Source organism: Mastomys coucha, unplaced genomic scaffold (assembly GCF_008632895.1).
Source record: "Mastomys coucha isolate ucsf_1 unplaced genomic scaffold, UCSF_Mcou_1 pScaffold15, whole genome shotgun sequence".
Classification (NCBI taxonomy): Eukaryota; Metazoa; Chordata; class Mammalia; order Rodentia; family Muridae; genus Mastomys; species Mastomys coucha.
This window is the reverse complement of record NW_022196897.1, coordinates 19,044,635-19,057,702: the sequence shown is the minus strand read 5'-3', so window position 1 is coordinate 19,057,702 and position 13,068 is coordinate 19,044,635. Positions and strand designations below refer to the sequence as shown.

The 13,068-nt window shown below is 45.5% G+C and overlaps 1 protein-coding gene across 1 annotated transcript in view; it reads right to left on the bottom strand.

The window, feature by feature from the left end:
- Gpr107 (G protein-coupled receptor 107) overlaps positions 1-13,068 on the bottom strand; it is a 73,650-nt gene that overhangs the window by 41,369 nt on the left and 19,213 nt on the right. Inside the window, exons 5-9 of the mRNA XM_031369740.1 lie at positions 10,330-10,469; positions 8,068-8,105; positions 4,648-4,704; positions 3,731-3,841; positions 3,189-3,322 (exon numbers count right to left, since the gene is read on the bottom strand). Of these exons, the coding sequence (XP_031225600.1) occupies positions 3,189-3,322; positions 3,731-3,841; positions 4,648-4,704; positions 8,068-8,105; positions 10,330-10,469 (480 nt within the window). The remainder of the gene's footprint in view (positions 1-3,188; positions 3,323-3,730; positions 3,842-4,647; positions 4,705-8,067; positions 8,106-10,329; positions 10,470-13,068) is intronic.

The window sequence follows — 13,068 nt, the reverse complement described above, 5'->3', positions numbered from 1 at the left end:
AAAACCAACTCCTGCTCCCCAAAAAAGAAAGAAAGAAAAAGAGGAGGAAGAGGGAGAGGAGAAAGAAGAGGAAGAAGAGGAAAATAAACTGGACTCATTGTCTACTTCTTTAGAGTGATTCCAGATGAGCTCAGTTGTGAATGAAACATACCTTGAGACCTGGAATCACAAAGGGCCCCTAGGACCCAAGAAGCATGGCCCCAAAGATGAAATTATATAGTGGGGCTCCATCACAGTCAACACCTTCACTAACAACACACACTGCTGACAAGCCTAGTGAACACAATGACTGGAGACAAGACTTGCATGTGCAGCCAGACAAGGAGCTGATCTAGGACACAGAAGACTTTTGCTCATGTACAGCAGTGAGACAATGAGACAATCCAATACGCAAGCAATATAGGCCTGCGATGAGAGCCCTCAGCGGGGACACTGAGAAGATAGACAACCCAGCAGTTTACACACACCAGACTGGCACACATCAACAAGCCACTTGTAATGAGAGGATGGTGACAGAGCTCAGCTCCCAGGCAAAGTAGAAAGTGGTGCAGCAGCAAGGTAGGCAATCTGACAATACTAAATGAAATTTGCAAAGGACAGGTTCCTAGGAGAGCTCAGAAGGTAGGAGACAAGGCTACTCCAGCACTGTGGAGTAGCCTCAAGACTGCGACTGGCACCTTGCATGTACTCCTGTGGATACAGCCCAGGGAACACAGAGGAGTGGCTAAAATCAGCCATCTGGATGCAGACAGCAGCATAGCTGATGGGAAAAGTATCACTAATTTATTTATTTTTTTCCAGACAGGGTTTCTTTGTGCAGCCCTGGCTGTCCTCACTATGTATATCAGGCTGGCTTCAAATTCACAGAGATCTACCTGCTTCTGCCTCTCAAGTGCTGGGATTAAACATGTGTACCACTACCTGGCAGTGTCACTAATTTTAAACAGTTGTATCTACAGATAACCTTTTCTATACACTTAAAACATACACAAAACAAACAAACAAACAAACAAACACAGCATACCTCAGGCATTACTTACGAGAATGTACAAATGTTTCAAACTTTATATTCAGCACATTGGGGTGATTCCCCGTGGTTGAGGAGAAGTGGGAGTGGGACAGGAAGTAGTTGGGGATGGACAGTTGGGAGAGGGGCATGCATAGAGAAATGAGACCACACCACAGCCTGACGCACACTGGGCTAAGAGCTTATCTCCTGGGTACTTTCCTGTTCTGGTGACTCCTCACTGAAGGTCAAAAAGGAAGTAAATGACAGAGCAGTCTGCTACTAAATGGCAGTGGCTTTACCCAGAATACAACACTGCCCACTATGAAAGGCCACTCTCACATCCTGGCCACTTTGACTTTCGGTCCTCAATTAAACACCCATGCTGGGACAATGAAAGGCTCCGAAGTCATGGCAACCTGGCCTTGACTCTGATTTGGCCCTGATGACCTTCATCTCTGAAATGGCACAGTTCTACCTCAACAAGCTAGGAGAGTAGCCAGCCTATAAGCACTGCCTCTCACCCTGCCAGCCCAGCACTGCTTGTTCCCACTCTGGGCTGCATGGCATATAAACCTGAAAGGAGAGACAAGCACAGGCAGGCAGCCCTGGCCTCCAGCCCCAGCTCAGTAACTGGTTATCTCTCACCTCCACTCTCTGGGCCTCAGTACATTTATGTGACAAAGATGTCTCATTCTTCTCAGCCCTGAACACGTCCTGCAGCCTTGGGGTCATATGCCTATGTAAAATACATACTTCCAGTCTACCAGCATCGCTGGCTGTTACATGGGATGCCTTCAATTGCATCCTTTTGGATATGTACATATCCACTCACAGTTAAAAACATGACTGGCACAAAACAGATCAGCCCCATTTAACCACCATCTTAGCCAAGTGAGCTGAGACAGTGACACTGTCATTGCTGAGTAAACGAAAAGGAAACACCAGTGAGTGTGGGCAAGTGAGCAGGTCCACAAGTACTCATTGCACAGCATCCTGGTGCAAAGACACAGAGCAGAGCTAAGCATGTGAGAGGCTCGGCAGGAAGATGGGCAATTATTACTGCTCCAGTGCTATAGCTGAGGAACAAGGCACAGTGAAGAGGGGCAGACAGGAAGTCACAGGCAAGGTGTGCCTGGGAGAGAGTCGTGATGCACAGTACAGGTCAGAGGACAAATTGGGAGTCAGTCTGTTTCCTCTTCCTATCATGTGGAACCAGGCACTGAACTCAGGTCATTACGCTAGGCAGCAAGGGCTTTTACCCATTAAATGATCTTGCCAGCATTGGAATATTCTTTTAAAAGGGCCCATATCCAAGACTCTTGAGTGTCCATTAAAATGTAATCAGGACACCAAAGGTTTCAGCTTCTGCTCCAGAGCTCCAGGAAGATGTGTCTGGGGCACTTAATTATCAAGTGAGGTTGTTTTTTTTTTTTTTGGTTTCAAGACAGGGTTTCTCTGTGTAGCCCTGGCTGTCCTGGAACTCACTCTGTAGACCAGGCTGCCTCAAACTCAGAAATCCACCTGCTCTGCCTCCCAAGAGCTGGGATTAAAGGCGTGCGCCACCACCGCCCGGCTATCAAGTGCGTTTTGGATAACACTGTTTGGCACACGCCAGGTCTAAAGGTCTTTTAATGTAAAAATGTTTTACACTATTTTGTTCTAAGATTTCTGGGTAGGGAGACAGAATTCATACCTATGCAGCCACTTCCCTCAACAACAGAGAAGAAAAAGTCAGAGCCTCAGGGTTTGAGGACAAGGGTCCTGGTGAAAGGTAGATGGATTCCAAATGGGTTTTTCCCTGAGTCAAGCTCCTGGTGGTCAATAGAGAAAGTCCAGAGAGGCTTTCAGCCAGCGCTTCAGACATCATCACTAACTCCTCTCAAGATGGGTGTCTCCTAAAAGGTGCCACCCACCACTGCACTCTCTGTGCAGTGCATCCTGGGCTTCAGCGTCTCTGTAAGGGCAACACTGCGTTTTGACTGTTTGTGTGTTTACTCTAACATCTGGATCCTCTTTCTAAACCAAACACTAAGAGTGAGCCACAAGAGGCTCCTGCCTAGCCTCTAGGTCTCAGGGAAGACACCCTAGAAGAGAGCAGGGCTGTTCAATGCCACCTCCCCCAGGGACAAAATCCAGGAGGATGAAATCTTGCAGCTCTCCACACACTTGGAGCACTTACCTTCTCTTACGAAGGATGTGAATCCAAATGGTCCCAGACAGAAAGAAGAACAAGGCCATGGAAACATATAACTTGGGGAGAGGAATCTCCCCGGCAGAGAGGTAGCTGTCAGGGTTCTTCTCTGTGATATCGATCTGAAACCAACATAAGGTGCATCCCTCTTAGAAACAGACCATCTCTAGTCAGGAATACACACTCATAGCTGTATCATTTCTTCTTGAGAACATGTGCACCAGCCTGTAATAAGCAGGTTGCTACTGTCTGGGCTGGAGGACACTCACCTCCTACCCCAGTCCTCTGCAGGAGCACCCTGCCCACTGCAGGGTCCTGACCAGCCCCACGTCCTCACAGTAGTGGTTCACATACCCTCACCGGCAGGAAATGGGTGCTCTCAGAATGCACAAAGCCCTGCTGTGTTGCTAGCACCAGAACCAAAGCAAAATAAAACAGAAAGCCCTCTCTGAGAGTCCACACTAGGCTTATAGAGAAGCAGACGGCTCACACTGACAGCATCCCTGTGGATGTCCCTATGTGGTACTCACATTTAGGCTGAATGAGACCTGTTCACCAGACTTCAACTTGCTGCCTGGGCACTTGTGGAAGTAAAGGCTGTAGAGGCCTTCCTGGTCACTGGTGCTGATGTTAAAGAAGAACTGGAAAGGAGGAAGAAAGAGGTCCTCATAGTTAGGGGCCTCAGCAGACAGAAGGTTAGCCAGCCTTGGAACCCCCAGAACAGAAGTCAAACAGGGCGTCCTCATCGTGTGAGCCTCTAGTCCTTTCTGCCAGTGTTGAAGCACAGACAGTGTTGGAGCCATGTGGTGATCTCTGTGCCCACCACCTAGGCTCTGTAACTTCACTTCCACTATATCCACCCATCTGTGAGGGCACGGAGACAGCTGAAGGTAAGAGTATCTCATTTCTAAGTCAACAAACAACTTTACTTTCTGAGAAATGGACTCCATCAGCCACTAATTGTCACAGTGATCAAAAGTCCTACACACACAGCACCAGTGTGTGTCACTGTAGGCATGTTACAGCTCAGTGGCTCTTCCAAGTGAATACATGGACAAGTTGCATGGGAACGCATCATGTGCCACTGCCAGGAGATATCCACATGTAGTCCATAGCTGGGCTGAATGGGCAGGGTACCCAAGGCCTCTAAAACTACATCACTCTCAACTCTCAGCATAGTGAGTGGGAGACAGCACAGACTGTGAATGGAGAACAGAGTCACAGAGACCTAAGCTGAGTGGGGTTGGAATCTGGGCCTGTTACTTCACTGTACTTTCACAAGGTTTCTCAGGGTCAGAGACTCATAACTTGGTTAGCAGATGGAGGTAGCAGCCTAGTAGTGGGAGGCAGAGTGGTCCTGCAGCCCAGAGACCACACACAGTGAGTTATTGTCCCTAGAACTAAGGTGCCTCAAGCTTTCACATGGCAGAGATGGAGTGAACTTTACCTGAAATGAGACTGCCCCGTCATTCTTGCGAATTGAGAAGGATCGCTCTGCGATAGCCTGAAAAGACATAACAGTAGCAGAAAACATGCTTAAGAAAATCAAAGCTAATGGGGGCGGAGGGAGCTGAAGAGAACGCTCAAAGATTAAGAGCACTGGCTATTTTTACAGAGATCCTGGGCTCAATTTCCAGACACAGCAGCTTGCAGGTCCAATCCCAGAAGATCTAATACCCTCTTTTGTCCTCTGTGGGCACTGAATACATATGATACATATACATACCTGCAGGCAAAGCACCCAAGCACTTAAAAAAATAAAGCTAAGCGTTTAATCCCAGCACTTGGGAGGCAGAGGCAGGCAGATTTCTGAGTTCGAGGCCAGCCTGGTCTACAGAGTGAGTTCCAGGACAGCCAGGGATACACAGAGAAACCCTGTCTCAAAAAAACAAACAAACAAACAAACAAAAAACCAAAAAAACAAAAGAAAGAAGAAAGAAAGCACAAAAAAAAAAAACCCAAACAAACAAACAAAAATTAAAGCCAGTCATCTAGAGAGATGCCCTTGCAGAGAACCTGGGTTTGGTTCCCAGTACCCACAGAGTGATTTACAAACTCTAACTACAGCTCCAGAGGATCCAACAGGATCTCTCCTAGCTAACACACAGACACACATATGATGTGTATACATATATGCAGGGAAACACTCACTGTGCTGGCTAGTTTTATATCAACTTGGTACAAGCTAGAGTCACCTGAAAGGAGGGAAACTCAATGGAGAAAAGCCCCTCCAAAATATGTTTGTAAGGCATTTTCTTAATTAGTGATTGAAGGGAGAGGGTCCAGCCATTGTGGGTGGGACCACTCATACACATAAAAATAAGTTAAAGCTAACTAAAACAAAACAAAACAAAAAACCCACCAAATCAAGTCCAGCCCTGCAAAGGATAATAGAGGGAAAACACCAACACAAGGAGCAAAACTAAACTCTAGAAGAAGCAAGAAAGTAATCTTTCAACAAACCCACACAAACATAATTCCACCTCTAACAACAAAAATAACAGGAAGTAACAATTACTTTTTCTTAATATCTCTTAATATGAAAATTAATATTACCAATTTATCCTAATCGATTCAAATCCAAAAGTATGAGGAATTGGGAATTTGTTGGCTATCATCTGGTGGTCTCTCTAATTTGGTAATTGGAGAAATAGGTCCAATATTGTACAATCCATATACACTTTCTGCTTGTTTGTACCAGACAGTATCTTGCCGGGTACCACATAATGGTCTTGAAACCATGCTTCTCTTATCTCAGCCTCTCTATTAGTAGGATTGTTTATTTGATGTTTTTACACTATGCTATGGTTTTCAGAACAGCTTACCTATTTCAAAATTATTTATACAGCCAAAAGAAAAGTAAACAATTAACTTGGGAGGTAGCTTGTAAGAGAACAACAAAGAGAGAAACTGAATGCTTTGCTTGATGTTTGTAACTATTGTATCAATTTTGAAGGAGAGGACTTTATAAGTTACTCTTTCTCTGAGATGAATGCTTTTCAAAATCATCACAGCCAATGAACCAGATTCTTACCCTCACCTAATGTCTGTACCACCCTCCAAGCAGAACCATTGTTCATTGAAACAGTTAATGACTTCACAGATAGACCATCTTAATACACACACCATTTCTTAAATGAATGTAACCTGTTCTCTGTGGGCTGAGAATGAAGACAATCACTCCAGTCAAATAGCTTTGACTATAGCAGGAAATCTGTATCCAAAAATTGTGCCTACAATTCACTTGTTGGCGCAGCAGAATTGTCAACTCTTAGCTTAGCTACTAGGGAGGTAAAAAAAATCCTTTGGTGATGTGAGGATCATTGAAGTAGAGTCTTATTACAATGAACTCCAATATCTAAAAATTGTTCTTATTTTGGGCTTGTACCACAGTAAGAGCCAAGATTTTAAACACTACTAAAAACAAAACAAACAAACAAACAAAAAGACTTTACCTATTTATGTTCATTTTTAAAAACACTAGGATTGATGTATTATTTTAAAATGCACGGCTAATGTTGGAGTTATTTATATTGAGAAAAATGTATGTATTTTCAGTATTGCTGTACAAGCACCTACATAAAACTGTTTAATTGATTGTTTTGTATCAAATAACTTTTTTTTTTTAAATATTTATTTATTATATGTAAGTACACTTTAGTTGTCTTCTGACATACCAGAAGGGGGCATCAGATCTCGTTATGGATGGTTGTGAGCCACCATGTGGTTGCTGGGATTTGAACTCAGGACCTTCGGAAGAGCAGTCAGTGCTCTTAACTGCTGAGCCATCTCTCCAGCCCATCAAATAACTTTTATACTACTCTTTTTGAGACAGGGTTTCTCTGTGTAGCCCTGGCTGTCCTGGAACTCACTCTGTAGCCCAGGCTGGCCTCAAACTCAGAAATCTGCCTGCCTCTGCCTCCCAAGTGCTGGGATTAAAGGCATGTATGTACCACCACTGCCCGGCTATACTAGTTATTTTTATTGTAACAATATTTTATAAATATTAAAGAATATGACAAACAAAGAATTGCAAATAAATAAATAAACCCCACCAAATCTCTTCTCCAAGCACTGCTGGTCTTCAGAGCTCTCTGACAAGGCCATGCACTGTCTTTCCAGACAGATCTGAGACACTGTCTCAGAGAAGGAAGCTCCCCTTTCCCATTTCCTTCCTCAGTTTCCTTCCTTCATAGCTACTCTATAACTCCCTCCCTGGTCTTCCTATGAGCACATCTCTACCTAACGCTTCGGCAAGACCAAGGATGCTGCCCTGGGCAGAGCCAAACATCCCATCTACACTCTGCTTCTGACTCAAACAGGAGCACTGCCATCTGCAAAGCGATGAATACCAAGCCATGGGAAGAAAGCAGCTACAAGCACATGGGACTGGGAGAGATTCTGGTGGTTATGCTGAACGAAGGCAACAGAAGAATACATCTGCATGGCTTATTTCTATAAGGCTCCCTAATGCTGCCGTCTACTGGAGCGACTACTCCTTGGGCACAGGATGACAAAGGGTCAGGAGAAATCTTTGAGGTGATGAATACATCCACCATCTTGATTGACAGGTCGAATATATCTAACTGACCCTGTAGGCACAGGCAGTTTATTGTCACCCAATCACACCTTCACAATACTGTTAGAAGGAAGAAAACCAACAAGCAAGCAAAGCCAGTCCTGGTGTGTACACCTGTAATCCTAACTTCAGAGGTGGAGCCAGGAGGCAGTTCAAAATGGTTTATGTGCGTTGATGCTGTCTCTCCAAATACAAGCATGTATCATGCACACATATATGCACATACATACATACATGCAAGCAAACACACATATCAGAGAAGCTGACAGGATGGAGATCTGTGCTTACCTTGGAGTCCACTGTACTTCCACTAGCCTTGGGACCATCTAGAAGCACAAACATTGAGAGGTATCACTGCCTCGCTCATCTCACACATATAGAGTACAGGATCATTTTACGGGGCTCTAGCTTAACAATAACCCATCACCAAATCAGACAAATCTCAGGGTTTCCACCTCCTCAGGTCCCCAGAGATAATTACTGTGTCAAAGAAACAGCAAATCAAAGTGGCGTATTTACTACAAAAGTTGCTGTGCCAATTATAGCAGAACCAACAGGAAAGCCTCTGTGTAAACAATGTGAATAGCAGAGATGCCACTCTGAACAACTTTCAGAGACATTTTAACAAGAATCTAACTGATGCGATTCACTTGGAGAAAAACTCAGCGGAGCCACAGTCTGTGTGGTGCTGGGGTGATACCGCACACTTGGCCTGTGCAAGGTAAGCTGATGTCACTGAGCTGCCCCATCAGTCTGTACTTGCAGCCATCTTGCTGCTGAGGTCTCTTTTTTTGTCACTCTGGGTTTTTTTTTTTAGGGTCCCCCCCAACATCAGTGTATTATGATTACTAATGCAGAAATATGACATAATTATAATTTAATTTAAAAGGCTTACTAGTAGATGGCTGGGCAAGGATAAGAAGTTCAAGGTGATCCTCAGCTACCTAGAGAATTCAAGGCTAGCTATGAGTTCAATTCCCACCAACCACATGGTGGCTCACAATCATCCATAATGAGATCTGGCGCCCTCTTCTGGCACCAGATAGCTTTTTCATGGAACAGAGTGGGCACCTACCTTGCTGCCCTGAGGACACCTTCCTGGGGAAGGTAGTTCAACCCTACTGCAGGAAGAGGGTGTTTGATGAACACAAGGGATTTGGACAAGCAGAGCCAGAGTAGGCACAGAACAGCACTCTACACTCTAGTTCTTTCCTCTGACTCTTAATTTCATCAGCTTTCAACAAATCAAGGGAAAAGTAAACAACAACCTAAGTGGTGGATGACCTGGAAAGGATGTGCACAGGTCATGAATGAGACCAACAGTTAATACAGCACATGGATGTTGGGAGAGAGCTGCAGCTTCAGAACAGCAGTCTGAGAACAGCAGTGAGTGTCACACAAACCCCTCTCCCCAAAACATTAGGAAAGGAAAACCAAAATCCAACATGGTCTCTTCTGACTTTTCATTTAAGCATTTCCCCCAAACTGGGTCTCTTTGCTGCATAGGCCTCACCTTGGCACAGATGTTCTTCCTGCCTCAGCCTCCCAAGTTCTAGGACTGCAGACATGCATAGTGCCCAGTATGTTAGACAAACAAACACCCAGTATTCCAGCATAAGCTCTTATGTTTCACCTGCATTCTGGTGGATGCAGAACACCCACCTGACCTGATGTGGAGTATCAATATTCTCAAAGGCAATTGTATCCTCTGAGCCAGAGATCCCAGCTCCACTAACCTATCTTAAAGAGAGTAGTACACATACAATAATTTTCCTTTTAGAAAAGACTCATCTTAGGGCTGGAGAGATGACTCAGTGGTTAAGAGCACTGGCTGCTCTTCCAAAGGTCCTGAGTTCAAATCCCAGCAACCACATGGTGACTCACAGCCATCTATAATGAGATCTGATGCCCTCTTCTGGCACAGAGGCAGAACACATAATAAGAAAATCTTTTTTTAAAAGACTCATCTTTATTTGTGTGTGTGTGTGTGTGTGTGTGTGTGTGTGTGTGTGTGTCTGTCTGTCTGTCTGTCTGTCTGTCCTCTGTCTGTGAAGTGTGTGCCTTGTGTATGAGTGCCTATGCCAGAAGGGCTTTGGATCCCTTGGAACTGGGGTTACAGGTTTCATGAAACATCTGCTGTAGGTGTTGAGAGATAAACTAGAGTCCTCTGGAGGGCAAGCAAGTTTTCTTAACAGCTGAGCCATCTCTCCAGTCCCTACACATAAGTCCAGTGCCACAATACCTGGATAAGCCTGGAGATAACAATGTATCACTTTAGGGAAAGGCTGAGCATGTGTGAGACTCACTTACTAGGAAGCTAGGATGGACATGCACAGGCTGCCATGTGACCAAAGCTGTGAGGCAGCATGTTCTAGACTGAGGAAATGAGCTAACCAGGGACAGTTACCAAAGTGTTAAGCCAGGATGAGGAGAGGCCTCTTTCCTCTCTTCCTTCCACATGCTTCCTGTGTGGCCTCCACAGCACAATGCTCAGACAATACAGACCAGGCTACAGTTCTTGAAAACAAAATCTCCATAAAGCAGGCTTACCGAAGGTTCTCTGAGCCTCACTGCGTTTGGGGTTGGAGCTGACAGCAGGCTCTGGGCTCCGACTCGGGACTTTCTCATCCTTGCTGAAGACAATCTCTGGTAACTGCTTCCCAGCTTCTGGTGGGGATCTGACCTTGACTCTATATCCATGGAAAACAGAAAGGAGAGTTCAGAGCAGCACTCCACACTTCATTAAACACTGTCATAGGCCCAGTTCAAGCTGTCTTTTTGTTTGCTTTCAAGACAAGGTTTCTCTGTGTAGCCCTAGCTGTTCTAGAACTGGCTCTGCAGACCACACTAGCCTCAAGCTCAAGAGATCCGCCTACTTTTACCTCCCAGCTGCTAGGTTTAAAGGCATGTTCCACCATGCCCAGCTCCAGCTCTAAGTCTGGCACCTTATGCCACCCCTGCCACATTAGAGATGTAGATTCTGCCATCCACATTCTATGTTGCAACTAAGGGGCAGAAAAGGTAGACACTGGCCAAGGACTGGAGAGACCGTGCAGGAACAAAGTGCTTGCCTAGGTTGCACATGGCCCAGACCCTGGCCCCAGCCCTGCCCCTGCCCCCGTCCCCCCAAGCTAGGAAGCAGCTGAGTGAGGAGCCTGACAGTCTCTCTAAACCAGGGTAGTAGCAAATACATAATTATGCTGTTCACATATCCCTAAGGATTCTTGGTGTGCTCAGAATATTGGTGAAGAGGAACAGAAGATGCAGCTTCTACAATAGAGTCAGGAGAAGTCCAGTGACCTTGTGAGGAACTGGGGACACTACTAACTACTGGCCTAAAAGCCATTTCCTCCTTCTCTCTGTTTCAACAATTAATTATATGTTTCTGTGTGCCTATGCAAGCTTATATGCACTATACATATGCAAGATACTGGGAAGGCTTCCAATGGCCCAGAGCTGAAGTAGTCACAAGGGGTTGGGAGCCCCCAGGAATGCTGAGAACCACATTTGGGTCCTCTGTAGGACTAATGAATGCTCTTACTCACCAAGCCATCTAGCTAACACCACCACCCCCTTTTTTTCTTTTATAAAACAGAGTCTTACTATGTAACCCTGGCCTGGAACTTACCATGTAGACAAAGCTAGCCTCAAACTCAAAGAGATCTGCTGGCTTCTGTTTCCTGAGTGCTGCAATTAAAGATGTGTCACCTGGAGTTGGAGAGATGGCTCAGTGATTAAGAGCACTGACTGCTCTTCCAGAGGTCCTGAGTTCAATTCCCAGCAACCACATGGTGGCTCACAACCATCTGTAATGTGATTGATCCAATGCCTTCTTCTGGTGTGTCTGAAGACAGTGTACTCATACATATATAAAACTGCCTGAGAAGTGGACACTGAGAGTGGGAGAGCAGAGGTAAAAGGTGTAAGGTCCCTAATTAGTCTCCAAAATGAGCAAGTTGCCACTGAGCAGCCCTTTCCTGAGCCTGCTGACACCTAGGGCCACCAGGTGGGGAGTCAATCCCGGGCTCATACCTTTTGCCAGTCTCAGTCAGGCCCTTCTCTACCCAGTCCCAAACACCCTAACCTAGGAGACTGTCAGCTTCCCTGACAGATGAAAGCAGAGGCAACCAGGGGTGGATGTCTTAGTAAAGCTCAGAGTAGCTCTATGACAAAGTGCTTTATTTTTTAAGAGACTTCCTCACCAGAAGCTTCCTCTTTCTGCTTCTGACCATGTATATCTCAAACTGGTCACTCTGAGCTGGTAGCAGCTGAGTCTGACAACGACATGGACACAGTATTCTTAGCTTGTAAGCCTTTGAAGGCTCCCTCAGGAATTGCACACAGGGCCAGACAGCTAGTTCATTGGGGAAAGCACTGGTGGCTAGACCTGACAACCTGACTTCAGCCCAGAAGCCTACACAGTGGAAGAAGAGATCTGACTCCCATAAATTACTCCCTGACCTCCATACGTTCTCTGACCAGTACCCATACAACAAATGAACATAAGAAAAGAAGGAAGTTATAGATAAATTGGGATGGCTGGGCATGGAGATGCTTAGTTGGCAAAGTACTTCCTTCCAAATTATGCACACCTAAATCTAATCCTCAGAGCCCATGTGTAGAAGTAGGCGTGGTGATGTGAGCCTGCAACCTCAGTGCTGGGAACGTGGAGGCTGAAGACTCCTGAAGTTTACTGGCCAGCTAATATAGGTAAGTCAGCAAAGACTCAGGCTCAGAGAGAGACTCTTCATCAAGAAAAGACCTAGCCATGGTAGTGTACGCCTTTTCCTTTTTTTTTTTTTTCCCAGACAGGGTTTCTCTGTATAGCACTCGGTGTTCTGAAACTCACTCTATAGACCAAGCTGGCCTCAAACACACAGAGATCTGCCGGTCTCTACCTCCGGAGTGAGTGCTGAGATTAATGAATTAATTAATGGTATGCACATCTTTAATCTAAGCGCTCAGGAGGCAGAATCAGGCAGATCTCTGAGTTCAAGGCCAGCCTAGTCTACACAATGAGATCCTGATGAGGGGGGTTGTGGGGTGGAGTGGAATGGGGTATGATTGAGGAAGACACCCAACATCATCTTCTGCTGCACTCCCCAAACATGAAACCCAGGCAGTAGCCAGATGGATATGTACCTAACTTGAAAACACAAAACGCCCTAATTCATCTAAGTTCCAATGTGTATTAGAAGGACTGAGTTGAGGGCCAGGCAGAGGTGGCTCACGCCTTTAATCCCAGCACTTGGGAGGCAGAGGCAGGTAGATTTCTGAGTTTGAGGCCAG